Below are 27,416 nucleotides of genomic sequence, written 5' to 3' on the forward strand. Positions count from 1 at the left end.
TTTCACCTGAAGTGATATGCTTGGAGAGTACTCGGTGAGAGTTCTCCCCTTTTCTTTTGTCTCTCGTGTGTCTTTATATTTATTATTCCCTATCCCTTTAGCTTCTACCATGTCAATCTTTAAAACGTCAAATCCAAAATTACCTCAATAACTAACAATACAAGATCGACCATTAAACTTAATGATCAATCAACATTGGACCTATTGACTTAATCGACATATATAACCTAAAACTACAAAGTTTCCTATCTTTCAGTCTAAAAGACTATGAAGGTTATAAGATATGAAGAAACTACTTATTCATCAATTGGTATTCGACTTAATGATGTGATTGACATTTGACCTTTCACTATAATTTGTGTCTTTTCATTTAAGTGCCTAATGATGTTTTTTTTAATATTAATAAATTGAAACTTTTCCCATGAAGTTTGGCACAACAAAATGGTTTCGTTTCAGTTAACGAGAATGTTCTTTTTTGCATTTAACTGAATGTGGTTATTTTGATGAAATAATAAATAAGAGAATAATGAATTTGATTATTCTCATTAATCATAAAATTATTATTATTTTTTTTTAAAAAGGAGAATAACAGATTATGACTAAAACAAAATGTAAATATATATTTTACATAATCGAGGGTTTTGAAGGGGAGGAAGGTAGGAAATCAATCTTTAGAGGTGAAAAAAATGTTAGCTCTAAGAAAATAATTAAATAAAGATTTTGAATTCAAACTTGGTATGAATTTTGTATCTTCGGATGAATTGGATGAATTCAAAGAAGAAATAACACAACATGAACTTTTAAACGGAAAAGACATTAAACTTTAAGCCTAATAACCAAATAAGGATTAGGGTGAAGTGTAAGCAATATAAGCTTTTTTTTTTTTNTTTTTTTTTTTTTTTATTATGTACTATAGTTGAGTTGGTAGAGGTATATTAAAATATACAAGTCGAAATGTGAGTGAATATTTTAAAATAGGTTTAACCATTCTGATAGTCCTCATTTTCGGTGAGTTTTTTTAATTAGGTCTCTCATTTTTTCTTTTTCTCAATTGGGTTCCTATTTTTGAAAAAATTAAAGCAATTAGGTCACAGTTAGTTCCGTACTAATACCGTTAAAAAGGGTGACACGTGTCAGCTCGTGACTTTTTTTAATTTTTTAAATATATTTTTAATTTTTTTATCTTTATTTTTATTTTTTATTTTTTTTTAAATTGCCACGTGTCAAGTTGACATTGAGCCACGTGGCAATGACAATGTGAGGTGGCACTGACAGTGCCACGTGTCACTATCAGATCACGTGTCATTAGATTTGTCTCAATTTGGTCCCTATATTTTTAATTTGTCTCAATTTGGTCCCTGTATTCTTATTTTGTCTTAATTTAGTCCTATTTTTTTAAAAAACTAAACAATTTTGTTGCTCTCCAAATTCAAACAAAATTTTATTTGTATATAAATCTTTACAAAGAAATTTATACATATGAATTTTTTTATTAGAAAAATAAACAAATTACAAACTAACATATGACACATTTTTATTTATATAGTAGTTAAGAAATCATTTAACCTAAATAATATGAATGAGTAAAAGTTAACATCTCAATAATAAATAATTTTGTGAAGGTAATCTACACAAGTATAGTCTCAATACTTCCTCAACAATTCATAAAAAGTTTCTAGAGTTAAATATTTCGATTTGAAATACATCATTACTAATAATTTGCTTAACAGAAACAAATTTAAAGACAAAAATTTGGAAAATGTACATACCGTATTTTATTTCGGAAGGAACAATTTTTAAAAAAATTAGGACTATAATTGAGACAAAATAAAAATACAAGGACCAAATTGGAACAAAATAAAAATATAGGGACCAAATTGAAACAAACGTAATGACACGTGATTTGATAGTGACACGTGGCACTGTTAGTGCCACCTCACACTGTCATTGCTACGTGGCACAATGTCAACTTGACACGTGGAAAATTTTATTTTTAAAAGAAAAAAAATAAAAATAAAAAATAAAAATAATTAAAAATATATTTAAAAAATTCAAAAAAATCACGAGCTGACACATGTCACCCTTTTTAACTATGTTAGTACGGAATTAACGACAGTGACCTAATTGCTTCAATTTTTCAAAAATAGGAACCCAATTGAGAAAAAAAAAAAATGAGAGACCTAATATCACCGAAAATAGGGACGATTAGAATGATTTAACCTTTAAAATAAGAATGCAAAACCTAAGTAGGTGACACAGGTTGGTATTGAAAAATAAATAAAAACGGATAATGAAGATGAAGTTGACCCAAATAATAGAGATTAGTATGTCTGTTGTATTGTATGGAGGATAAAAAAATAATTAAAGCTATAGTAAACGGTAATGCGACTAGATAATATTTAACAGTAACAATAAATACACGTGGACTACTTACCTATAAAGTTAATAGACATACCACTGATTAAGAAAAATAATGACAGAATTAAATAAAAAATCAATTTATTAGATACTAAAGACTAAATTTACTTTAGTAGTTGAAGAAAATAAGCATAAATATATTTAATACCTACAGGTTATTTAAGATAAATAAAAACATTTTTAGAAAGTGTTATAGTAAATAAACAAGTTATTTAAAGATAAATATATTTATGTTTTTTATTATAATAAAATAAATAGTTATAATAATATTATTAAAATATAAAACAATATTAATAATAAATAAACATATTTAAATTTTCACTCATTTGATTTAATTTAAACAACTCGACTTTTTACCATCCTTTTCTTTAAGTTTTCACGTCTTCTATCTTTTTATCCATACAAAATATAGAGATAGGATTAACGTTTTATATAAAAAAACTAGATTTAATTAATAATTTTTTTAAAGGAAAATAACTTTCAAATTCATTTTTAAGAATGTTTAATTGTTACGCATAAGAAAATCAAGTTTTAAAATATGTAGTAAAATAAAACAAAGAGAGTAAAATTGAATTTCTTGAGATTGTTTAATTTATTAATAATAATTTATTACTTATTGTTATTACAATAAAAACACAAAAAAAAATATAAAAATACATTCGAATAAATGCCAACAACACATTAGTGTTCACCTCATCTTTTCATCTTTCTGGGACTGATCCATCACATTGTCTTTGATTAAATTGAACTTTTCTGACCTTTCTCCAGCTCTTCTAATGGAACAGCATAGGGTGAGTTCCAATCTGCATTGAAAATTTCACTAAGTTTAGAGATGATAGCAGTGTTGTATGTCCCAAAGCTGACACCTGCTGTTGTGTAGAAGTAGTCCCATACAAGGTTGCTAGTCCCAATGTGTGCCCTTACATCACTAACTGCATATTTTCCATGATTCACTCTTGTAAAATCAGGGTATTTGTTTCCTGTTTTAGTTCCTCCATGAATAGCAGGTCCTGTCATGTTGAAATCAGGAACCACATAATATTTTATCTCAACTTTCCCAGAGCATTTGTTGTACTTTGAGGAAGAGCAGAGGTTGTTGGTGTAGAGAAGAGACTTGAGGTACACATCTGTGTTACTGATGGAGTGTGCCCAATATGCCACCAGTAGCTGTACTGTTGCATTCTTCGAAAACACTACCTGCTTGGAGGAAATTTGTTGAAAAGTTTGAAATTTTTTTTATAGAAATGAAGTTGAAAAGTCTAAACTTGAGATGTGTAGGGTTGCAGTGGCAACCAGTGAGAATAGAGTCATGTTCTGGCACATGTCACTCAAAATGGTACTAAACAACATTGTAAGAATTTCAGGAATGATGATGCTTTGCATTCTGTTACATTTATAAGGTAAAATTTTCAGACAGGCAAAAACAGCAAAAACAGTGAAGAAAAAACAGGAAGCCATGACACTTGAAGTTACCTCTGATATTGCAGAGGATAAGGAGGACCAGTAAATTGTTTGGTCCATAAATTGTGACTGACCTAACCAGTCCATTGTACTGATTCTAACTGCCTGCTTATCTCCAACAGACTTGATTGTATCTATCCATGCCTGCTCATCAGCTTGATATTTGCCAAATAATAGCTGCAGGAATGATCCAATGAAGATTTGAAACTTGATATGTTCAAGATAATGGTGCAATATTACATCAGGAAATTTTTTCTTTGAAAACAAAAATAATATTGGCAAAAAATTTCAGGCTTTCAGCTAATGCCTCAGGGCTTGAATGAATTTCCAAGTANTTCGTANAGTGTAAAGTATTTCACATGCATGCTGACAGCAAGCTAGCCCAGCAATATAAACCACTCATTAATATGTCAGGTGGGTGGCTGCATAAGCTTCAGCAATAAATTTTTGGGGCATAAGCACTATAAATTACANCAAAAACCAACATGGCAAGCTGATATGTTTTTCACTTCTCTTGGAAAAGCAACTCTCACCTCGTTAGAAATCTGCAGAATACATGTTAACCAAACCAACTTTAAGAGTGGAAGTGGAACAAAATTCCCATGACCAATCCACTGGACATACTATGACTAGTCTATTACACATTCATTACATGGGGTATCATGGAAAAATAAGGGAGCAGTTTCTGCAGCAATTCAGACTTAAATGACAGATTTGAACTAAAAACATAAGTGATGGCTTAGAGATTTCTCTGCTAATTGGAGATGATGCAAGGTAAATTATCTGTAGATTTAAACCCAAATTTGGCCATTCCTAGTTCAAGTATGGAAGGGCCCTAAACACTAACCCCCAATTCAATGAGACGCATTGAAAAATTTTATTCAATGAGCGATACTAGAAGATCCATATCTTCTGTATCTAAATCAATTTCGCACATGTAACTCTAAAACAACCCATTTCTTCTGTCTAGGTTCCGCCTGGAAAACAAATAACTACAAGTAAACATTACCTCTGGGGGTGCAAAGGATAGATAGCTGGCTTGGGGGTGCTTTGTTGAATAGTTAGTCCCAGGGGTTTGAAATGAAACCACAAACATGTAAGGGTCAGACAGAATAGGATATCCTGCAACATGAGGAGTCTTCAGATATTGAGGAAGAGGTGACCTGTGAAAAATAATTAGATACTGTTATGAACTAAAAAGATGAAAGGATGTTGTTTCCTCATGGTTAGTTTACTGTCTCATCCATTCTAAGTTGCTTGCGGATGTAAACTTATTAACTTCAATCTGCTTGCTTTCTGAAGTTTTCTACACCATTCACCAAGTTGTACCTCCTGCCTCTCTTTGTTCGTGTTAATGTGTAAGACTACATTTTATTTTAAGTTAAAATCCTAACCAACCTTTTGTCTTCGCATAAAAACACACAGTTAACATTGTTCTAACACTTATTCACGGAGTTGCATGAACAATTCTTTCTTCTCCGAACAGAGAAATTCAAGTGAAGGAAGGAAATTTTGTTGTATATAAACCTTATCTTTCTAAGGATGTTCAAATATAAACAATAATAAAAATGACATCAAAGTAGAAAATAAAATAGCGAAGCAAACTTATTTTAATCATCAGGCCCAGACTTACTTGCACCTCTCTTTATGATCAATGAAATGTGACCAGCAAGGAAACTTCCTCTCCACTTGCCACTCTTGATCAAACACTTTTTTCGTGTAAGCTGAAGAATTGAGAGATGCCAGTGTCCACAAATTGTCAAAGTACAGCTCAACCTTTTCAGCTATTTCAGGACAATCAGTAAAGTAAATTCCGAGTTCCTTGACCTAAAGTCAGAAAGTAACAATTAATGAGACAAAGTATCATGGACTGAACAGATAACAGAAGTCTACATGGAAGAAGAGAAGAGTTATTTTAGAAAAAATATCTACTGAGAAGATAACAACTAAGAGAAAGGTAACATTAATGATCAATGGAGAAAGTAACAATCAACATAATGCATTTTTAGTATAGGGTTGATGCTTCATAATCTACATTATAGAGGCCAATTGACATTAAGAAAAGTAAATAATCAAACACAACACAGTAACTGAATTACCTGTGTGAGAGATTTCCAGTCATTGTTTGCAGATCCAATATACACATCCCTACTATCAGATATCCAAACTTTGGCATGAACAATCCCGGAGCCCCACCAATCCTCCAGCAGCAATGTCACATTTTCGACATTTGGCCTTCCGAAAGCAAGTTTGGATGGTTCTGAGGTAAAAGTTGGATATACTCCAGAGTGGGACAGTAACCTAACTCAATACAATTGCCATTTGAGCCATAAAACAAAAGGTTAAGATCAACTTGCCTATATATTATAAACAAAAACATCCATCCATGTCGAAAAACCCTATTTCAAAGTTAATTGATGTTCAGTATTGAAAACAAGTGAAAAACCCTTAAATATGAGCATGGTAAGCCAAATTGAAACTCACCTGATGCTAACATTCCGGTCAGCAGCAGCATCTAATTCTTGATAAAGAGAAATACCTTCACTGGCACCAAATTCATGCATCTGACGTTGAGTGTAACCATAGTCCCCAGATCGAGTATCGTTGGGGGAAGGTAGAAGCTGCCAGTATTGGGCAATTATGTGAAGCCTCGTGGTGGAGTTTGCAGCCAGCCACCGAAGCACATCCCCTACAATTCGATTATGAGTCTCAGAGATGAATAAAAATTGCCTCCAAATGGAGGTTAATTGAAATCTGGGATTAATGTAATCTCGGACAACATAACAATTTCGAAGGACAACACATATTTCTACTGCAAGTAATATTAATAGTAATAACTATTACTGTTTCATACCAGTAGAGAGGGTGCCGGGAATATGGTGTAGGTGGGGCATATTGGTGGGAATGGATTGCACTAACCATGCTTTACAGCGAGAAGAAGATGATGCTGATGCACAAACACTGTTCAACAAAATCAATACATAACACAAAAAGACACAGTGGACACAAATCCTGGGAGTGTGTCTCATGGTTTTCGATACCATAAGCAATAGTTGCAATATAATTTGCTTAGTGCAATGCAGCTACTACCCCAGTTGACTTTAATATGCAGTCAACGGAAACAATGACCGGTTGGATCTTCTTGGAATATTTCTTTTGAGGGGTTTCTCATTATTGCAATAAATAATTCGTAACAATCGTAGGATTAAAAAAGTATATTACTTTTAGGATGTTGCAGGCCTTGGCCGTAACTATAACGGTTGCCAATAGAATCATCGAATTTTATGATGATTATTTTACAAGTTACACCTTAGACATTATCTTATTAGTTGATATTAATATATATATTTTTTTATGTAAAGGTTTATCAATATTAAAATCAATTCCTTGTGGAGGTGAAAGGATTGCTCTTAAAAGGTGGTGTTTGATTCTAGTACAGGACCCTGGATCTTGATCCTGGTTGATTCACATCCATCGTTTCCTTTTTACGCTTTTGAAAAAAATTAGCAGAAGAAGCCATGAATCGTTGCAGAAAAATCAAATAAGTTGTATACAGAACAGAGCATACACCCAGTGGCATTCTGTACCATGGAAGGTCTTACTTTTACACTTGAATGAAACATAAAACTACATTACATTTTAATCCAATGCTAATGAACCTTTTTCCTCATTCTGGCATGCATTGCAAATATGAAAGTAACATCCTACTACCACTTTACACATAGACAGCAATTTGAATCACTGTCACCTTTCCCAAATAATCTACTAACTTCCTAAGAGATGGAATGCCTCTGGTGTCTCAAAGAGAGGCTACATGATTTGGTGTCACCATGGCCTAAAGAAGTTGGGCTACTAGAACTCCCTGAAGTGTCTGAGCTCCTATGCTCTCCTAGTACTTTTCTCACACTCCATAACTTATCAAAAATTCTCCTTGATCTTGACGGCAGCAACTGAAGGCCACTTTTGCTGTTTTTGCCATTCTTCTTACCTAATTTCCCATTTTTATGCAACTCTTCATCCTTGATCCTCAAATGGCTCATCTGGTTATTGAGGGGTTGGCAGCTATCTTCCATCGTTTTCTTACACCCCTCATCTCGATTCATTGGAGAGCTTGAAGGGTCATACGTGCTACTGTGACCGAGTGATTGAAAGCTGATAGAAGACCTTACCTGATCAAAGAAGAGAACTTGGACTACAACTCGAAGGGGAAGGAATTCATTCTGTGCAGCATGCATGGAAGCATCTGCAGTCAATTTTCTGACATCCATCAGTCCACATAGTTTCTTTCTTTCGGCTTTAGTCAATTCTGGGTGCTCCTGAAGACAGAAGAAGAACATAGTTAATACTGAAATGAATGGCATCAGTTGTATTGCCTGTTTTCTTATCATATCAGTAAATGGATCAGAATGAATTTGACCAGGAACCTCCCATTTGGAGATAAGGTATTTCCTCATTATATAGAAAAAATGCACAAACTATTAAGCAGAGTAAAATAAAACGGCTAAAAGATATCAACAATACAAAAATTGAGTGTTGATTATGTTCATAAAGATGCTTTATATTTGTTTCTAAACACTAATTATGAGACAGGTAATAATCAAAAGTTAACAACTATGCAGGAATGACCAACAAAACCGTGGAGGATAAGCAGAATGTTACCTTTAAGTAGATGTCTATAGCTCTGTATAGACCATCATGATCTGGTCTAGCGAAACCTGGAATGGATTGTGACAAATCAACAAAACTAGAGAGGCCAAGATCAGGATCGTGTGCAATTTCTCCAAGATAACCATCCACCAACTTGCCAACATTCAATGAAGACCTTCGTGCTAAAATATATTCATCTTCTCCATGTTTCTCCTCAACAACCTCCATGCCACGGCTTCCTTTTTTGTCATTCATGTATTGATTCAAAAGACCTTGTACCAAATGAACATCGTATTTGGTAGTCTGGGGAGACCTTGCTGGAATCAGTAAATCTTTGACACAAGCTTCATGCAATTTAAAGCTGATGCTCTTCATCAATTCTTTTGTTGATGACTCATTTGCAGAGACTAGTACGGCCACTCTTAATAGCTTCAGTAAGAAACTACACGAACAACCAATGCCATTATCATATGGCAACAGACAGACAATTGTTTCTACCACAGATTTAGTCCTTGAGGCATTGGCACCAGAAACTAATGTATCCACAGAATCAGGTATCCATCTTAAGGCATAGGTTTTTAGTGCCTCCCCAATAACAAGACCATCCATTCTTCCCTTTGATTTCACAGCAACCATTACTCGTTTGTAAAGATCAATGTCCAGCTCACATATGTCTTCAACCCACCAATCCTTAGGAACAGACTCAATTTTCTCTAGAAATGTCATCTTGTCCTCAACAATTTTATCAGGTTCAGCTAATTTCCTGTTGTAAGTGTAAGACCAAGTGATGTATGCTGGATCCACACTAGTTTTAGAAGCTATGGAGTCTATGCATCTCCCAATGATCTTCAGATCCTCAGACCATGGCAGAAGAGATTTAGAAGTTTGGAGAACAATTATAGAATCCTTCCAGCAGCGGAAGATACTCGAGTTAAGAAACACCTCAATCTTTAAAACCAAGTTTCCTCTATCAACATCTTCAGTCATCTCGAGATACTCAGCTGCACATCGAGCAGCTACAACATTGTAAGCATTAAGAGTAACAGTCATTCCATAACAGAATTTTGCACATATTTCAAAGGCCTTTGGTCCTCCAGGAAAATCATCCAAGTAAATATCATCAGAGCTCTCTTCATTAGCTTTTGATACCAATTTTTGCAGTTGGTTGCTTTTCGACAGTAGAGGGAACTGCAACTCTTAAAAGCTCAAAATTAGTAAACAACAAAGGGGGGAGCAAAAAGCTAGTTGTATCACCTAAAAACCACAAATTTGTAGTAGATGGGGGTGGTAATGCACACTAAATGCACATACTAGAATACAACACCCATCACTGCAACATTTTGATAACATAAGCTAGTTAACATTTGAAAAATGAATACTCCCAAATTATTACGAGCTACATTATGTTGTAACTCTGGTCACACAAATCATAAAATTAGATTAATTGAGTAAAATGCAGCACAAAAGTTTAAATGATAAAAAATTATACCTTGTGGAGGTGAAACGTAACATCACCAACAGTAACAGTAACATCTGTAGCCAATTCAGATGACACATACCTACATGAGAATTAAAGTTGGTATGTAAGCTTGTAAAGGAAAGACTTTGCAAGGAAAACTAAATAGAGACACACAAAGCATCCCTGGTGTTCAAAATGTATTAGACTGTGTGTGTGCATAGTTAACCACATGCCATGTTTGAAACCTGTGTCAACTTATGATGGAAAAAGTGATTAGAGTTATGCCAGGAAGTAAGATCCTTCAGCCAAAATACTTTAATCAAAATGTGTGCTATTCATTCCAATCTTACACATTTTTCTGGGCATCAATCAAATAGCTGCCGAGGCCAAAATCTGATTGTATGTCCGAAGCAAAAGAGAATCCTGTTCTACATATTACATTTGTTGATTAGCCTGTTTTGAAGAAGAAATAGTGTTTCTTTCCAACTTCCTAAGAAAACTCTTGAAAAAAAATCAATCATTTCCTTGGAAACAATCTCTGGGAAGAGAAGCAATTGCCTGTCACGCCCTCATTAACTTGCAGAGAAGAAAAATGAATGCAAGACAATTTAGTCCCAGTTAATAGGCTTTTGGATAAACTTTCAAATTAATATTGATTAACCAAAGATGTCTCCTATCTGCACACATACATATACCACACGCATGCATAAAAGATGACATTTCATTGTCAAGCATGCTTTAGAACAGACAGAAAAGGACCAAACCTGGTTAAGCTACCTCTTTAAAACATTCCACCCTCAAGTGAAACTCTTTAACCTTATTATTATCGGGGAACGAGTCCTTATGCATGAATCCCACCCTAGCAAATTTTCTCAGGGTCCACTGGGACCTCATTTGGATTTTTTGCATCTACCTTTTAATTTTTTTCACACAATAATGTCCACATGCACTTACAGAAGGTAACAAAACAATAATGAGTGCCCCACCCCAGGAACATGTCCTACAAAAACTAGCGAGGCAAAAGAAAACAGATACGGCGAGTTTATTAATATTGTTTTCTTAAAAAAGCTTGTGTCCAGCCATAATTGAAGATGATGGCAACTCCACATCACTTTTACCATAGTTGGACCACAAGCTCGTGAAAAACAGCACAGTTCAAAAGGATGGACCACGATCTCTTTCTCCCACCCTTTTTGGTTACCAAAAACAAAATTAGAATGTTAACACACTAGAAACAAAATTAGAATGTTAACATTATTCCTAACAAAAGAAAAAAAGAGTCTAAACAGTCACAAAGTTATGCACTCTTATCCAATCACAGATCATCGTGTATGATAAATTGTTGACTTTTACAAGAACTGCCTTAAAAATTTGTATCAACCATGATTTCTGATTGGTTGACAGTGAAATTTTTCTCTGCATCAACATAGAAATTAAACAATTCTGACAATGGGATGTGTGGACAAATCTTGTTTTCAATTTGAAGTCAACAAATTTCTCAGTAGCGGCTGACTAAGCTTAAACAGTTAAATGCATGCGCGATGAAATGAAATGAAGGTGTTATTGAGGTTGAATGGTGAAGAGGGGGGTGCAAAATGCATGCAGGATCTAATCAAGAAAGAAAAAGAGAAGGAGTGAGCCTGCAAGATGAATACTGGCACTGACCTTATAGAGTTTCCATCAGCTTGAAGAGCATCAGGCTTGGAACCCAACTTCATAAACTTCATTTCTTTTTCGCTCTCTCCCAAAACAAAACGAAAGCAAATGTGATTCAGAGAAACACAGTGCAGAATGGAGTTGGAATCTCAAGTCAGGTTTGCATTGCAGGTAAGGTAAAAAAGAAAGAAAGAAAAGAGGTAGACAGGGTGGCACTGCCTCATCCTCAGGTCTGGTTGGACCCTTTTGTCCCTACTCTTTACTCTTTTTATCCACTTTATCCCTGCACATTCTATCCTTGTCCTGTAGTGTTTTTACCTTGGAGGACGATGATGATGCTATCTCTGTCGTCACACGTGCTGTTTTCCATTCTCTGATGACGTAATAACACAATTCTTTCTTCCTCTTCTCTTCACTCTTTCAAGTTGCAACAACCAAACCAAATACCACCATGCTTCTCAAACACTTCACAATAAAGCAAAAACAGTATAATTCTTTAGATTCATGAAAAGTTCATAACTTTTTAGGGTGTGTTCTTTTGTAGTGATGAAAAAGAGATGATTTGGAGGAGATGATTTGAATGGATTTGAGAGTAATTTTTTTTGTTGTTTTTTTTAGTGAATTTGTGGGTAATTGAGAATAGATTTGAGAATAAAGTTTATGAGAATTAGTGTAGGATTTGATTGATGTGATAAATTTAAAAAATTAGTTTAATTGGTAGAAATGAAAGATTATCAAAATACCCCTAGTTATTAAAGTAATATAAAATTATAATTATTAATGTTATAATTAGTAAAAGTTGAAAAATTTAATTGGTAAAAATTGAAAATTATTAAAATAAATTATTATAATATTATACATAATATTAAAATTTACTATAAAGAAAGAAAAAAATAAAAATTAAATTTTAAAATTTAATTATTATTATTATTATTATTTAATGCATGCAGGTTCGTTGTTTAAAATTTTGGTTCATTATATTCTTAAAATTCATCAAATTTTGGAATAAATATTTTTACTTGAAATCAATCCAATAAGTTATATTTTTAGAAGAGGGCAAAGGTGAAATTTCATAATAAATCCTTTCAAATCTTTGCATATTACCGGGTGATAAAAAAAGTGCCTATCCTGCAAATCGTTGCAATTAATTACTCGCAATTCCCTCCAAACGAACACCATAATCTCGCAAATCATCTCTCGTTTTTTTCTTTTAACAGTGCAATCCGCATAAGCGAACACACCCTTAACTATCATATTTCAAACAGTAACATAACAGGTGAAGATTTTAAGGTTAATTCCTTATCTAAGTATTGTTAGTATGTTTTAAAACTTGAACTTTAGAACACTCTAAATGTTTCTCTTGTTATTATTAATATAACTCACTTTTTTTTTTCTCTTTCTTCTTGGATTTGTCTAAGACTCCAATGACTTCCAGTTTCAAGAGTACAACTCGGGACATGCCACTGTGCAAACATTGAATGTTTGCTGATATTTGTTTTCTAGGATAATGATCATGGTCACTTATATTCTACTTTTCAACAATTTCAAATAACTTATTTTAAATATATTTTATTTAAAATAAAATCAATGAAGCATTTATTTTAAAATATGTAACTAATATACACTTTAATTTTTATGGTAAATTCATACAAAAATAACATGTGAAACTAATAATTGATATTTATAATTTTAAATTTTAAAAAAGATATTTAACTTTTCTTATATGTAAATTCTTTCTCTTTGTTTGTTGACATTCTAAACATTGAATAGGCACGAAGGAAGACAGTAGTGCGTATACACGTGTCAAATAGTAATGGGATGTAATTTATAACATATGATTAAAATTTGAAAGCAAAAATGTATAAAATACTTCACCTTTTCATCTCTACATGAATAGATTTCCAACATATCTTCTTTATACTGAAATACGTTAGATTATATATTAACGATGAATTGATAAGAAATGAAACAATAAACATGATAAAAGTATATTTTGTTATAATAGAATTCAAATGTTCGATATTATATTAAAAAATAAATTTTAAATAACTTAATTTTATAAAATTAATTTGGATAATATATATATATAAAATAGTGATGAAAGATATTCAATAATAATAATAATTTTGAGTTTTCGATTTGGCAAGTTAAATACAAAAGTAACGTAATGTTAAAGGTTAAATAATTCAAATACTATATAAGTAAAAAAAATGGTACAGTGAATTCGAATTAAAAAAAAAAAAATAATACAATTGTGTGAGTCTGGTACGAGTTTCTGACCTTACATACGTGATCTCGAACACCCACTGAAAATATTATTTTAAAACATTACAAATATATTATTTTAAATTTGTAAAGTAATTATATTTTAAAAATAAAGCTAATATACCGTATCAATTGTAATTTTCAAACGGAAAGAGAGTATTGTAAGAAAGATTTATCCACCTTTAAAAATTATTAATATTTTTTAAGGATTAAAACTTAATTATGATTTTTACAAAAGAATATAATAAAACGAAGTTATTCTAAAAATAGGAAATCAAAATTATATAGTATTTAAAATTTCACAAAATCAAATTTTCACGTAAAACTTCATTTTCGAAAGTGACAATCTACCCTCAGCACTTAAGCATTTTAAAAACTTCACGATAAGTATATTATAATACTATTTTAGCGATATGTTTTAAGAAACTAATTTCATTTAATGATATTGAATTATTGAGTTTATTTTGAATAATTTAATGTAGGTAAACAGTAATTATGATAATTTATTTAATAAAAAAAACTAGTTAACCAAATAAAAACTTAAAATTATATTTATGATCAAATATTTTTTTAGTATATATACGTACTTGTCTTAAAAAATATAACAAAAAAAAAAAACTGGTCAACTATTTCTAACCTGTTTTAGGGGAAAGGCTGATATCCTTCCGTACACCCTACATATTCACAACATTATAGTAATATAGTGAATAAAGGTATATCACATTTATGTGGTCATTAGCATCCACTTTATATTTAAATAAATAAAAATAAATAAATGTAAGTGCAAACAAATATAACACATGCCACCCTAAATCATGGAAGGTGATGCATATAATTTCTTAAAGTAATATTTTCTGTATATGTTTTGATATTTTTATTTGTGTACATAAAATCGAGTGTTCAATGATGGGATGCATGCTATGTTTTTGTTCCTTTTGCCAACTTGTCGGTTTTTTTGTGCTGATTTGATTTCTTCATTTTTTATTTTCAATATTTCTTTTGTTAAGATTTTCATAAAAAGATAAATAAAATAAAGAAAAGACAAAATTAAATATGCAATTTCAATTTCCAGACTGTAAAACCATGCCAACACACACCTAAGTGTCACCGGTTCAACTTTGTCTTAAATTATTAATTACGTCACTTACTATGTTAAAAACGATAATTGGTAATAATTAAAAATATTAAAGAGTGAATTAAAAAGATCTAATTATGATTTTTTTTAGGTTGAAAAGTAATTCAAAAAAAATTCAATAAGAAGTTTAATCTAAAAATATTTATTCCAGGGGAAATCGTTACATCTGAAGAAATCAAATTTCTGAGGGAGCTGACGGTGAAAGTTTTAATATTGTTTTAAAGATTAATGAATGTTCATGCAAATTCTGAGATCTGATTCTGTAGTCTTGCGTATTAATGAAGAAGTTAGGTTAATTAATTCTTTCATAATTCCCATTATGCCCTCCTGTCCAAAGAGAAAATGGAAAAAATATCAAAACGCGTTGGGTCAGATTCAACTAGAGCAACATCATATATAAGTAAATGCAGTAACTGTACCTAATTGTAACCGGAGAAAAACAGATTAGGCACCGAGTCCTCTCTCTGTGGTGGTCGTGACCACGCTTCTTCTTCAAGTCGAAGCGCGTGAAAAAGGATTCCAGATCTGGATCTCGAACGCCATGGCGTTTTGGAGATCTCTCGCCTTCTCTGCGGTTCTTCTGCTTCTGATCCACGCCTCTCACTGCTTCTACCTCCCTGGCGTCGCACCACAGGACTTCCAGAAGGTAACCTTTGATATCCCCCTAACACATCTATCGGTTATTTTCTCGCTTTTCGATCCGTGTTTAAATCTCGAAAAGCGAGATCTGAGTTTTATTGGATTTATATTGTGATCGATATTAGGTTTTTTTTCATGAAATTGTTACTCTTTCTGTTGAAACTCGAAACAGGAGCTGGAAGTGTGTGGTAAGTAATATGGAATGCGAGAAGTTTTAGTTCGCTTCGATGAAGGACTTTCACTTCTTTACTTTGAATCTTTATTTTTAGTGTGTGTATCTATTGCTAGATCAAAGGTGTGATTTCTATTATGTGCGGTTTATCCGTTTCAATTTGGTTATAATTGCAACGTTTGTTTTCGTTGATACATCAAGCTTACCATGTCTGTTTTAGTTTTCTACAGCTAATTAGAGATGGATGTTGGTTTAAAGGATTTTGGAGGATAAGATTTCTTTGTGGGTGTGAATTGATGCAGTACCTACCTTTTGCTTCTGTGCACCTCTTTGTATTGAGAAATTTATTTTCCGATATTTGGCAGTGATACTACTTGATGTTAACTGTTTGGCTTTACAGAAAAAGAATACCAATGTATGAAATATGCCTTTACCTCTAGGCCTACCCTCCTTCCAGTTTTATTTGAGGATTTCAGTTGTTTTTAATCACAAAAGAATATGTCATGAGATTGTTTTGCATAATTGAAGTTCTTTCTTATTATCACTTTGTTATCTTGTTACCAACTATAATAGTACTTATAAATGATGGAAAAGTTTATTTGACTGCTGTCGTGTATCCCCCTTTTAAAGAATTGCCTGTAATGAGCTTTCTGTCTTGCTTTTGAGGTGTATTTAGAATTCATTATGGATTTTCCTCTCAAGGCCTTAAATGATTTGTTACATCTTTATTTGCTGCAGGGAGATCAATTGCAAGTGAAAGTAAATAAATTAACGTCAACAAAGACCCAGCTTCCATATTCATATTATTCACTTCCTTATTGCGCCCCAGAAAAAATACAGGACAGTGCAGAAAATCTTGGAGAAGTGCTTCGTGGTGACCGCATTGAAAATTCTCTTTATGCGGTGAGTTTTACCAGTTTAATCTTGACTGTTTAATTTTTGTGACAGTGACAATAAATGATTTCTTGGTGATATGTTTCAATTTAGGAACAATTAAGTAATTAAATACTGAATTTTCTGACCCATGTTCAGTTCAATTATCTGTTATGAGTAACCATTTATTGACTATTTGAGTGGTTAACTGGTTATTCATTTCCAAGCTGATTTTTTTCTTTTTTAAACATTAACGAGTTCTCTTAATTTTGTTATGGTTATGAACTGTTGTCTGATCCATTGATATTTTGCAGTTTAAAATGCGTGAGCCACAAATGTGCAATATTGTGTGTAATGTTAAACTTGATGCCAAAACTGCCAAGGAGTTCAAAGAAAAGATCAGTGACGAGTATAGGGTGAACATGTATGATATGCCAATAATTGTTTTATTATTTTCAGCAAGTATTCTACTACAATTGTGATAGGTTTGTTTCTTACGGTAGCTCTGCCTTTCATGCACAGGATTCTTGATAACCTTCCCCTAGTTGTTCCCTTGAAACGAAATGATCAGGATTCTACTGTTTATCAGCTTGGTTTCCATGTTGGACTCAAAGGGCAGTACAGTGGGGTATGTTCACTATTTAAATAGCATTTTTACTATTGTTTAGAATGCCAATTAGCATTTTTGATAATTTTGTCTAAATGTGCAGAGCAAGGAGGAGAAGTATTTTATTCACAACCATTTGGCATTTACTGTCAAGTACCACAAAGACGTCCTAACTGAATCTGCTAGAATAGTGGGCTTTGAGGTTAAGCCATTCAGGTCATTCTTTTTGTGCTGTTTCCTTTTGAGTGGTTCATCCTGTTGTGGTATTTAGTAGTAACTTTTCTCAACTGGGTGTTGATCTACAGTGCTAAACATGAATACGAAGGTAAATGGGAAGGAAAAACAACTCGTTTAACAACCTGTGACCCTCATGCTAAAAGCACAGTTGTCAACTCCAACTCTCCCCAAGAGGTTGAAGAGGGCAAAGAAATTATCTTCACCTATGATGTTGAATTCCAGGTGAGTTATCGGAGATGATAAATTTTTAAATGTTTACTTCATGGTATAATGTGGTAATTGGCATGAGCCAAGAAGTTAGGGCATATGGTTTGAGTGGAGAAGCTGGTTTGTGGCTAGGAAGATCAAATGAAAAGTTTAAAATCCCCTTTCACCCATTGGCATGTTTATTATTTTTCACATCGTGATAAATCTTTGTCCTTCTAGTTGAGTTCTTCTTTAAAATCCTCCCTTTCTTATTATCTGCTATTAACTTTGGCTGGCATCTACAGGAGAGTGATGTGAAGTGGGCATCAAGATGGGATGCCTATTTGCTAATGAATGATGATCAAATCCACTGGTTCTCAATTGTTAACTCATTAATGATTGTTCTCTTCCTTTCGGGCATGGTGGCAATGATAATGCTGCGTACACTATACCGTGACATTGCAAAATATAACGAGCTTGAGACCCAAGAAGAAGCCCAGGAGGAGACTGGTTGGAAGCTTGTCCATGGTGATGTGTTTAGGCCCCCTACTAACTCAGATTTGCTGTGTGTTTATGTTGGAACTGGTGTTCAGTTTTTTGGCATGATGCTGGTAACTATGTTGTTTGCTGTCCTTGGATTTCTTTCACCTTCAAACCGAGGTGGGCTGATGACAGCCATGCTCTTGCTTTGGGTTTTCATGGGAATATTTGCCGGTTACTCATCAACTCGTTTGTACAAAATGTTCAAAGGATCGGAGTGGAAAAAAGTTGCCCTCAGAACTGCAACCATGTTCCCTGCCATTGTCTCTGCCATTTTCTTTGTTTTAAATGCTCTCATATGGGGCCAAAAATCATCTGGAGCTGTGCCATTTGGTACAATGTTTGCTCTGATCTTTTTATGGTTTGGGATCTCGGTTCCACTTGTTTTTGTGGGTAGCTATGTCGGATTCAAGAAGCCTGCGATTGAGAATCCTGTGAAAACGAACAAGATCCCTAGGCAGATCCCTGAGCAGGCTTGGTACATGAACCCAGTTTTCTCAGTTTTGATTGGTGGAATACTCCCGTTTGGAGCTGTTTTCATTGAGCTTTTCTTCATCCTCACATCAATCTGGTTGAATCAGTTTTACTATATCTTTGGATTCCTCTTTTTGGTCTTCATCATCCTCATCGTGACTTGTGCGGAAATAACCATCGTGCTCTGCTACTTCCAGTTGTGTAGTGAGGATTACTTGTGGTGGTGGCGGTCATATCTTACCTCTGGTTCCTCTGCTCTTTACCTCTTTCTTTACGCAACTTTCTACTTCTTCACCAAGCTTGAAATCACAAAGTTGGTATCTGCGATATTTTACTTTGGGTACATGCTCATAGCTTCTTATGCATTTTTTGTGGTGACCGGTACAATCGGATTTTATGCATGCTTTTGGTTCACTAGGCTCATCTACTCCTCCGTCAAAATTGATTAGATATAGCAGTCAGCGGTTTGGACCAATCTACATACTTCTTAAAGAATGAAGAAAGTTTGTGTAAGGATTTTGATATTCAGATGATACTAGCATGTTCAGATGTAACCTATTTTATATACAATTTTGAACTGTGTCGACGGTGATTTTTTTGTTTCAGTATATTTTAATTGCCTTTGTCAAATTAGGATTCTCGTTTGAATACAGAAGGTTTTAGTTTGGTTAGACCGTCTTGTCAGTCTTATGTGGCAGATGTTATTATATTACTATAGCAGTTATCACAATAGAAGTGAAATATTCAACTTTTCTATTTTTGAATAATAATATCACTTTTAAAACAATGTGCTTTTTTGAACATATGATTTTTTTAAAGGAAGAAGTTTGTTGGTATTAACATAGTTTTAAAAATCATTGATATATATAGTCGACAAATTATTTAAGTATTTTTCATTAAAACCAAATTAAGTCATAAATGAGCTATAAGCACTTGCTTCCGCCTAATTCTATTATAAATGCATCATAAAATTTCTTAATTATGTTATTATTTTATCCTTTCATATATGTAAAAGGTGCAAAATAGGGTGAATAGATGATACATCACATTAATAATTTTGGGTTTGTAATAAATGTCTCTGACCCTAACTTATTTAATAGCCAAGTTTCTATGAAAATGATTTATAGACGACACTCGAATATATCTATAGACTCCCATGAGACAGTGGACACGGAAGAGAAAAAAATTAAAAATGTACTAAAACTGCCAAAAAAAAGTAGAGAAATAAAATCAGTTATATATCATTACTCTAATTTCCTGTTAAAATTGGGAGCAATTTAATAATTTTGGGTTTGTAATAAATATTTCTGACCCTAACTTATATAATAGTAAATCGACGATAGTTTCTACGAAAATGATTTATAGACACCCGTATATCTATAGACTCCCATGAGTCGGTGAACATGGAAGGGAAAAAAATAATTAAGAATGTACTAAAACTGGCAAAAAGAAGTAGAGAGAAATAAAATGTCAGTTATATATCATTACTCTAATTTCCTGTTAAAATTGGGAGCAATTAAGTGACAGCGTCAATGCTGAGAATGCATTCCAGGTTCCAGAATCATCGCTCATTAATGAGTTTTCTTTACCGTTGTTTTAACCGTTAAAAGGGCCACATAGTATCAGAAGACTCAGTACAGTGGCCCCCACATGCTCTGCTATGCTATGCTATCTTCTAACACTCAACGGCTAGTTTCTCTCTTCTTCTTCACTTTAAATACAACACTCCTCTCACTACTGCATACCCCCACTCGTGCTTCTGAGAGTAAGAAAGGTAAAATCTCTTCGGTTCTCAAAAAGGAAAAGACCATGGCTAGTTCCTCAAGAGCCGTCTCTGCTTCCCTTTTGTTCTTTTTCCTTCTTCTTGGATCCTCAGCAGCTAAGGAACTATTAGTTGGAGGCAAGATTGATGCTTGGAAGATTCCATCTTCAGAAGTAGATTCTCTCAATCAATGGGCTGAAAAGTCTCGTTTCAGAGTTGGCGACTATCTGGGTAACTTCCCATAAGCACAATCATTTAGATAAGATGTGTTGTAGGTCTTCAATTTGGTTAAAATTGATATTCACTTGAATTTGATGATTTTGGTCATTATGATTTAGTTCCTCATCTTAGTGTCCTTAAGTAGAACAACGATGTATCAATTTCACAGTTCTTTTTAATATAAAGGTTAACATGTATTGCAAGTGCCTGAAAATTTTACCCTTTTTGTACTATTATCATTCCCTTGCATTGATAAGTAACACATTTGTATGGTTATTTGGCAGTGTGGAAATTTGAAAGTGGGAAGGACTCAGTGTTGGAAGTAACAAGAGAGGAATATGGTAATTGCAGCACCTCTAACCCAATCAAAGAGTACAGTGATGGGAATACTAAGGTGATGCTAGAACGTCCTGGGCCATTCTACTTCATTAGTGGAGCAAAGGGGCACTGTGAGAAGGGCCAAAAGTTGGTTGTGGTTGTCATTTCTCCAAAGCACACATTCCGTGCAATTTCTCCGGCACCTTCTCCGGCGGAGTTTGAGGCTCCAGCTGTTGCTCCTACTAGTACTGCTACAACCTTGCAAGTTGCTGTTCTAACCTCAACTCTCCCAGTGTTCGCCATGACTTTGATGGTCACGTTCTTTTAATTTCTGGCTTAATTCTTTTGTAGCGAATATATCATATATCATTCTTTTATTACATTCATATTTCTTTTTCTCTTCACTGTCTCATGCGATATAAATCATTTTCGTATAAATTATCTCCAGTGATATTACTAATCCAAAATTATCAATGTAATGTAACATCTAATTCAACAGAGCAGCTGCCTAAACCCTTTTCATATGAAAAGTTTTGGCATCTTTTCCCATTAAAATGCTTCTTTCAATATGCTGATTCTTTTAAAACCTGATTGTCAAAAATTTTATCATTTTTTAAAAATATTTAATAAAAAATTAAATTATATTTCATTTCATTCAAGACATGTTTGGTACCTAACCTCTCTACTGTTTTTTTTTTCCTAAAAATTGGATAAATCTTGAAAAACTTTTCAAAAATTGTGACACAATAACAACTCACTTCAGACACTTTCAGAACTACATCAAATATATCATCAATTATAATCATCAGCTCCGATAAAAACTGGTTCCTTAAATTTGGAACCCAAGCAAGTGGAAAAGCTCAGACAGTGAGTAGCCTATCAAAAATTGAGACATGTACATTGTTGATCTGCTAATCCAACAGACAAAATGTCCGATAAAAACTGACATTAATCGAAGCTAACCAAAACTGAAATGTTGATGATACATTAATTTAACAAGATTCTGTCGCTAAGAAGATAGGAAAAGCAAAAACGCCTACGGACACAGCTCCACTTGTTCACGCACACTGGAAATAAAATTCCAAAAGAATATCTCAGACAGAATAAATGGAATAAAAAGCGTTCACAAGAAACAACCAGCATAATCAAGGTAATATTCAGCAGTTCTTTGTTCCATGCATTTAAATTGACATTATCAATAAGGACAAACTAACTTGTTCAAGCTTTTCTACCAAAGGCCTCAGTTATTTTTGCCAATGAATTGTAACTGATCTAAAACGTTCTCGTATAGCAGATTCACATTTTTTTTTTTTGCATTGAAGACATATATTATTGAATGAGATTTAAATTACACATCAATCACAAATTATATTCAAACTTTTTAGTCTAAATCCTAAACCAACTGGATTCAAAATTTTCATAAACTTACAAGACACTATTGTCTTCTGCACAATGAGCTCCAACAGTAGGGGCTCAAGAATACATGGGTGAGTTGCTTGAGTGAAAAGCACTCAACACACCACATATTTATATTGATTCAGAGACAATTACATTTAAGTGTAATAAAGAGAAGTTAATATAATTCCCTAACTGATGCATGAATTGAACAAACACTTATCCTAGAGTTTATGTGCCAACTATAGGACCCATTTCCAACGCTCTTCAAGCCAGATGAGCATATAAGTTGAATGCCACAAGCAAGGAACAGATATATTGAGTTTGTGGACACTTGGATGTTTTCAAGATATGTCCATCATGCTCTGCAGCAGTCCAGCAGCCTTGTCAGAGTTGTCAATATTTGAGGCAGGATGCGTAACAGGTTGGTCTCTGGAATTTTAGTGTTTTGCCTCAAACAAGGAGGGGCTTTAGAGGGAGTTCACAATGGTGTGAGTAACACCAGTGGATGGCGATGATGTGCCTAGGCCCTATGAAAGACTGACTTCGATGTGGACTCTAAAACATGGCTAATGTTTATACAGTCAACATTACAAAAAATCCAATTAAGAAATAAGATTTACACAATTTACATTGTAGAAACAAATTTGCCAAGTCTTACAGTTTCATATACTAATAATGATCCCACAATAGAGTACTAAGAAACATATCTATTAATAGTTAAACACTAGTTAAGTCCCAGGATACATGTCTAACAAAAAAAGAAATTCAAGCCTTGCAATATCTATACTACAATTTGATAATATTTTTATTTCTTTTTACTTTTTATGATAGCATTGTTTAGGACATGCTTAGCGTACAAAAGGTGTCAGCTTACCTTCTTTGCTCAAGCTTGACTAGGGGTGTCGGACACATCGAAGGCATACAATAAGTGATGTTTAGAAAGTGTTGAACATGTTGACATGTTCAATATCTCTCATGGTGGTAGATAAAGTCGGAGATGTGCCCAAAAGATAGAGCAGAGTGGATCCAACCTGTTCTAATACCAAGTTGAAGATTGAACATTTAGATGAAATGCCTGAGTGAAAAAGTATTCAGCAGGCCATATATTTATATTGTATTTATATTGATCCACAAGACAATGACTTCAAGGGTAATAACGAGCAGTAGATATAATTCTCCACTGATGCATAAATCTGAGCAATCGTGTATCCTAGAATTAAAATGCCAGATATTACACTGTTTTCAACAAGGAGGAATGGAGAACTTGATACATTGACCAAATTCACTTCAAAACATGCTAGAGGATTGAGTCTCTTATATAAAACCAACGTATTCCCTCTTCATTCATATGTCAACCCCGAACAGTGTTGTGTCGTTGTAAATAACAAATTATTAGGATAAAAGTATTCTTAATATTCCACAGTAATTAGAAAAAATAATATCTTAAGAATTTTCAACATATATTTATTTTCCTTAATAAGATTTTGGTTATTACCAATAGAGATGATGAGAATGTAATTGGTATGATTGATTTTAATATAATAATTCTTTATGATCTCTTACATTGTTCAACTTGGCATTGGAGCCAACCCTAACAAGGCTTGTTAAGCCTATTAAGCCATCTGCTATCAGGCCTGTGGGACCACCTACGAAAATTTAGTTCCATGTTTGAGATGTTCAGTCTATCTAAAAGAAAAAGTGTAGAATTTCAAATCTCGTGATGTTTAGGACAATGACAAGGCTCTAAAAACACTTTAATAGCAATGCTTAAAACTTACCTAATGATAGAATATAAAGTTTACTCTAGTAATACAGAAAATTCTGAAAATGGTATCATCAGAAGTGTCATAAGGACACAAACAAAACACCCTATTGGTGTTCACAAAGCCCTAGTAGCTGAAATAAACTTTATTTTGAAGTCCTGATTCAGAGTTAACCAGTATTAATGGAGATAGCCTTGCAAATCTTTGCAAGGGTGAAAAACACCTTCAACACAAAGAAGAAAACATTTTTTATATCTCCAAAAACGAGATTGTTGATAGCCATCAACATTTCAAATAAAAACAAAACAGCCGGCATAGCTAACGACATTCTTAGTTGCTACCCTACCAATCAAGACACACTACTCGTAGCAGGTGTTAGTGTCACATATTACGTGACAAAAACGAACATAATCCAATGACTGTTCCAAACAGGCTTCTATGCAAGAAGCCACGGCCCACAGTGATTCAACTTGGTGGAGGGCAACTTTGCTATTATCATTCATGTGGTGAGTTATGTTTCCCCAAAGTTGATAAAAATATATAACTTGAACTATGTAAGAAAAATATATAATTAGAGTGCCATGTTCTAGTGAACAAGGTGGTATGAAGGACTTTGAATGAATATCATACTTGATGATCTTAAAATAAGAGTTGACATCCCTATGCAGTTGTGCTGTGATAACAAGTCAGATATAATCATTGACCATGATCCAATTCAACGTGATAGGCATTACATCAAAGATTATCTTAATAGAGAGACCTAGTGGTTACAACTCATGTCCCTACATGATTTTAGATAACAGACATTTTCACTAAAGGGCTTAAGGAAGATTCCAAGATGTAGACAAGTCATTTACCAACCTGAGCAGGAGTGCTATGAATGGCAGATTATCAAGATAAAAAAATATCTTCACAATTTTCCCATTCATTTCAGCATTTTTTTTCCCTTTTTTTAAAGATTTTGGTTATTACAAATAGAGATGATGAGAATGCAAGTTGTCATGCTCTTCCAATGTCCACAAGTCCTAAGCTCCTACAATATTATCTGAGTTGGTATGCTGCAATGAATTCCATTTCTAATAATAATGTTTGAACTGTAGAGGATATCTAAAATGAAATTACACATCTTTCACGTGCAATACTATATAGCTACAGTTAAAACTCAATCACACAACACAATTAACAAGTTATCCAACAACTCTCTTAACTGAATGTTTCAATATTGATACTACCAATTCTTTTTTTTTTTTTTTAAATAGGAAAGGCTAGCAGATGACAACTTAAGTGTAACACTAAATTGATAGTAGGCGTCGGAAATAAGGTGATGATGAAAGACAAATATTCAATGAAAACTATTAAATAAAAGTAAACTATATAAGTAGTAAAAAGAATGCATTTAGTTTCTCCAATCATCAAATATGCTACAATTTCCTAGCTGGGAACTGGCATATACCATATAACTAGTAGGCATTCGAGAGATTTGCAAAGATCCACAAAACCGTATTGTTTGTTCAGAGTTCATTCCTATGTTGATAAGAGAAGATTCCAAAATTTATAGATCAAATTCTAACTATTAACTATAACAAAAGACATATATCAGAGAGTTGGGACATTAACTTCACATTAAAAAAAAAGTAAACAATAACATTATGAGGAACTCTACCAAATTTCTGGAAAATCAAGATAAGGGCTGTTTGTCGTCATCATCCTCTGACATGTCAACTTGTAGCGGTCCCTTAATACCACCACTGGTATCACCAAGAAGCTCCCGGGCAGCTTTCTCCAAAAAATCCTTGGCAGCTGCTTTAACAGATTGTTTTTCAGAAGACTGATACTTCCTCTTTTGACCTGCCCGACCAGGAAGGTTTGTCTTTGTTCTCTCCCCTCTACTTATGTTCCTCATATTTTCCCTCTGCTCTGCACAAAATAAACCACTTCTCTTTACACACACGAAATTAAATTGGATGAGAAACAATAGATAAACCTTGAAAGGAATAAAATAAGAACAGAACTTAGAAACAATTCCTAGGTGCATTCGGCATTGTTTTCAGCTTAGACTTGGAATTTCACATCGAATCTACGATGAACATTAATGCAAACCCTTCTTACGCAAGGCAAGATGAAACTCTAATTTTGATCACAATTCAACATCAAAAGCACCTCAAGAACAGCATCTAAGTTTATGTCCATAAAACAATTTACCACTTACCAGAAGTTAGGTCAGGCAGCGAGTGTTCTATGAAGCGTGTAGCCGCCTGATAATTCAAGGTAGTGGAAGGTCGCAGTGGAGCTTCACAAACAAAACCAAAAGTCACTCCCACGCAAACAATTCACACTTGAAATTCCAAATACCCATCATGTTTACTTTTCAACAAGGTCATTCAACAAATGCATAACACTAAACACACTTTTGAGAAAAGAAAGAAAAATGTACCTTTACTCAAATCAACCATACGTTCCAGTTTGTCCTCGTACAAGTTCATTCTGTCCTGGGAAGACGAAAATCAAACACTCGTTAGCAATTGTCAATGTTAAAAAAAGACAGAATTGTCAGAAACTCACGAGCTCTGATTTGATGGGATGGTCATCTGGGTGGACCCCACTACATCTCAAATTCACTGGAGAGAACGAAAACAGAAGAAAGATAGAATCAAGGTGGAATCAAACTTGAAATAGCAACATTCATGATGAAAAAAAAATGCGTTTTTTGGATTACATTCGAGAAGGGTAGAGGTGATTTTAGCGAGGATGAAGAGAACGTGAGCGCGTTGAAGAGGGGGCATTTGGGAGAGGGTTTGAGGTTCGGAGAGCGACAAAAAGTCGTTAAAATGCGTTCGGAGTAGTTGAAGGTTGGAGAGAGTGGCGTTAGCTGCATCCATAACCGGCTCAGGAACTGCACCGCTCTCACTTGCTTTCACCATTTTGAAATTCAGAGGTTGGAGCAGAGAGAGAGAGAGAAGATGCTAGCTACCACCACTATCACACACGCACACACAGAACACGGGTATAAGGTAGGGTTTGCTTCTTCTTTTATGCCACAAAATACAAGAAAACAGAGAGTCGATGTTGTTCGGTTGGCTGTACCTAGCAGCTGCTCCTTAGTCTATGGTTTAGTTCGGTTTCGTCTTAAATATGAAAATTAAACATAAAATAAGATAAAATGAAAGTGGTTTCAAATATTTTAATA

General features: G+C 33.7%; 5 protein-coding genes across 9 annotated transcripts; 2 read left to right on the forward strand and 3 right to left on the reverse strand.

The window, feature by feature from the left end:
- Window positions 1-2,981: 2,981 nt before the first annotated feature.
- LOC106762066 (phospholipase D Y-like) lies at window positions 2,982-7,021 on the reverse strand. 2 transcript variants are annotated; one of them, XM_022780895.1, is made up of 8 exons: window positions 6,734-7,021; window positions 6,364-6,568; window positions 5,979-6,180; window positions 5,513-5,706; window positions 4,889-5,042; window positions 3,892-4,056; window positions 3,313-3,615; window positions 2,982-3,221 (listed from the first exon to the last, which is right to left on the reverse strand). In XM_022780895.1, exons 1-8 carry the CDS (start codon window positions 6,921-6,923, stop codon window positions 3,192-3,194), a joined length of 1,443 nt encoding a protein of 480 aa, XP_022636616.1. In that variant the 5' UTR covers window positions 6,924-7,021; the 3' UTR covers window positions 2,982-3,191. The 2 variants fall into 2 exon arrangements, with proteins under 2 accessions (XP_022636616.1, XP_014501245.1); XM_014645759.2 differs by having other exon boundaries at window positions 2,982-3,615.
- A 384-nt stretch (window positions 7,022-7,405) lies between these two features.
- LOC106761072 (BTB/POZ domain-containing protein NPY1) lies at window positions 7,406-11,961 on the reverse strand. The gene is made up of 4 exons (XM_014644566.2): window positions 11,651-11,961; window positions 10,016-10,085; window positions 8,539-9,714; window positions 7,406-8,195 (listed from the first exon to the last, which is right to left on the reverse strand). The coding sequence occupies exons 1-4, from the start codon at window positions 11,710-11,712 to the stop codon at window positions 7,653-7,655; spliced, it is 1,851 nt and encodes a 616-aa protein (XP_014500052.1). The 5' UTR covers window positions 11,713-11,961; the 3' UTR covers window positions 7,406-7,652.
- Window positions 11,962-15,447: 3,486 nt separating this feature from the next.
- On the forward strand, window positions 15,448-19,499 carry LOC106762291 (transmembrane 9 superfamily member 8). The gene is made up of 7 exons (XM_014646117.2): window positions 15,448-15,687; window positions 16,591-16,755; window positions 17,040-17,149; window positions 17,248-17,353; window positions 17,436-17,548; window positions 17,638-17,791; window positions 18,061-19,499. Exons 1-7 carry the CDS (start codon window positions 15,583-15,585, stop codon window positions 19,216-19,218), a joined length of 1,911 nt encoding a protein of 636 aa, XP_014501603.1. The 5' UTR covers window positions 15,448-15,582; the 3' UTR covers window positions 19,219-19,499.
- Window positions 19,500-20,407: 908 nt separating this feature from the next.
- On the forward strand, window positions 20,408-21,528 carry LOC106761303 (early nodulin-like protein 3). Its single transcript, XM_014644842.2, has 2 exons — window positions 20,408-20,762; window positions 21,035-21,528. The coding sequence occupies exons 1-2, from the start codon at window positions 20,420-20,422 to the stop codon at window positions 21,394-21,396; spliced, it is 705 nt and encodes a 234-aa protein (XP_014500328.2). The 5' UTR covers window positions 20,408-20,419; the 3' UTR covers window positions 21,397-21,528.
- A 325-nt stretch (window positions 21,529-21,853) lies between these two features.
- On the reverse strand, window positions 21,854-27,335 carry LOC106760934 (nuclear nucleic acid-binding protein C1D). 4 transcript variants are annotated; one of them, XR_002667899.1, is made up of 7 exons: window positions 26,946-27,335; window positions 26,792-26,847; window positions 26,664-26,718; window positions 26,439-26,519; window positions 25,893-26,146; window positions 23,341-23,497; window positions 21,854-22,135 (listed from the first exon to the last, which is right to left on the reverse strand). XR_002667899.1 is itself a non-coding variant. In XM_014644383.2 (6 exons), exons 1-5 carry the CDS (start codon window positions 27,148-27,150, stop codon window positions 25,908-25,910), a joined length of 636 nt encoding a protein of 211 aa, XP_014499869.1. In that variant the 5' UTR covers window positions 27,151-27,334; the 3' UTR covers window positions 21,854-22,135; window positions 25,893-25,907. The 4 variants fall into 4 exon arrangements, 1 of the variants encoding a protein (XP_014499869.1); XR_002667898.1 differs by having other exon boundaries at window positions 23,341-23,502; XR_002667900.1 differs by lacking the exon at window positions 23,341-23,497 and adding an exon at window positions 25,683-25,753.
- Window positions 27,336-27,416: the final 81 nt, after the last annotated feature.

The sequence above is a fragment of the Vigna radiata genome, chromosome 5 (genome assembly GCF_000741045.1).
Source record: "Vigna radiata var. radiata cultivar VC1973A chromosome 5, Vradiata_ver6, whole genome shotgun sequence".
NCBI lineage: Eukaryota > Viridiplantae > Streptophyta > Magnoliopsida > Fabales > Fabaceae > Vigna > Vigna radiata.

What these genes read in the sequence shown, in the direction of transcription:
- LOC106762066 (XM_014645759.2), bottom strand. Translation starts at nt 6,923, where the DNA reads ATGGTATCGAAAACCATGAGACACACTCCCAGGATTTGTGTCCACTGT. An exon ending in GATCATAAAGAGAGGTGCAA is followed by an intron (nt 5,043 to 5,512) that starts GTAAGTCTGGGC and finishes TATTTTTCACAG; the next exon opens with GTCACCTCTTCCTCAATATC. An exon ending in TATCCTTTGCACCCCCAGAG is followed by an intron (nt 4,057 to 4,888) that starts GTAATGTTTACT and finishes TCATTCCTGCAG; the next exon opens with CTATTATTTGGCAAATATCA.
- LOC106761072 (XM_014644566.2), bottom strand. Translation starts at nt 11,712, where the DNA reads ATGAAGTTTATGAAGTTGGGTTCCAAGCCTGATGCTCTTCAAGCTGAT. An exon ending in GCTGATGGAAACTCTATAAG is followed by an intron (nt 10,086 to 11,650) that starts GTCAGTGCCAGT and finishes ATTCTCATGTAG; the next exon opens with GTATGTGTCATCTGAATTGG. An exon ending in CTATAGACATCTACTTAAAG is followed by an intron (nt 8,196 to 8,538) that starts GTAACATTCTGC and finishes TTCTGTCTTCAG; the next exon opens with GAGCACCCAGAATTGACTAA.
- LOC106762291 (XM_014646117.2), top strand. Translation starts at nt 15,583, where the DNA reads ATGGCGTTTTGGAGATCTCTCGCCTTCTCTGCGGTTCTTCTGCTTCTG. An exon ending in TTGAAAATTCTCTTTATGCG is followed by an intron (nt 16,756 to 17,039) that starts GTGAGTTTTACC and finishes GATATTTTGCAG; the next exon opens with TTTAAAATGCGTGAGCCACA. An exon ending in CCTATGATGTTGAATTCCAG is followed by an intron (nt 17,792 to 18,060) that starts GTGAGTTATCGG and finishes TGGCATCTACAG; the next exon opens with GAGAGTGATGTGAAGTGGGC.
- LOC106761303 (XM_014644842.2), top strand. Translation starts at nt 20,420, where the DNA reads ATGCTCTGCTATGCTATGCTATCTTCTAACACTCAACGGCTAGTTTCT. An exon ending in CAGAGTTGGCGACTATCTGG is followed by an intron (nt 20,763 to 21,034) that starts GTAACTTCCCAT and finishes GTTATTTGGCAG; the next exon opens with TGTGGAAATTTGAAAGTGGG.
- LOC106760934 (XM_014644383.2), bottom strand. Translation starts at nt 27,150, where the DNA reads ATGGTGAAAGCAAGTGAGAGCGGTGCAGTTCCTGAGCCGGTTATGGAT. An exon ending in ATCCCATCAAATCAGAGCTC is followed by an intron (nt 26,719 to 26,791) that starts GTGAGTTTCTGA and finishes TCGTCTTCCCAG; the next exon opens with GACAGAATGAACTTGTACGA. An exon ending in GCTGCCTGACCTAACTTCTG is followed by an intron (nt 26,147 to 26,438) that starts GTAAGTGGTAAA and finishes TATTTTGTGCAG; the next exon opens with AGCAGAGGGAAAATATGAGG.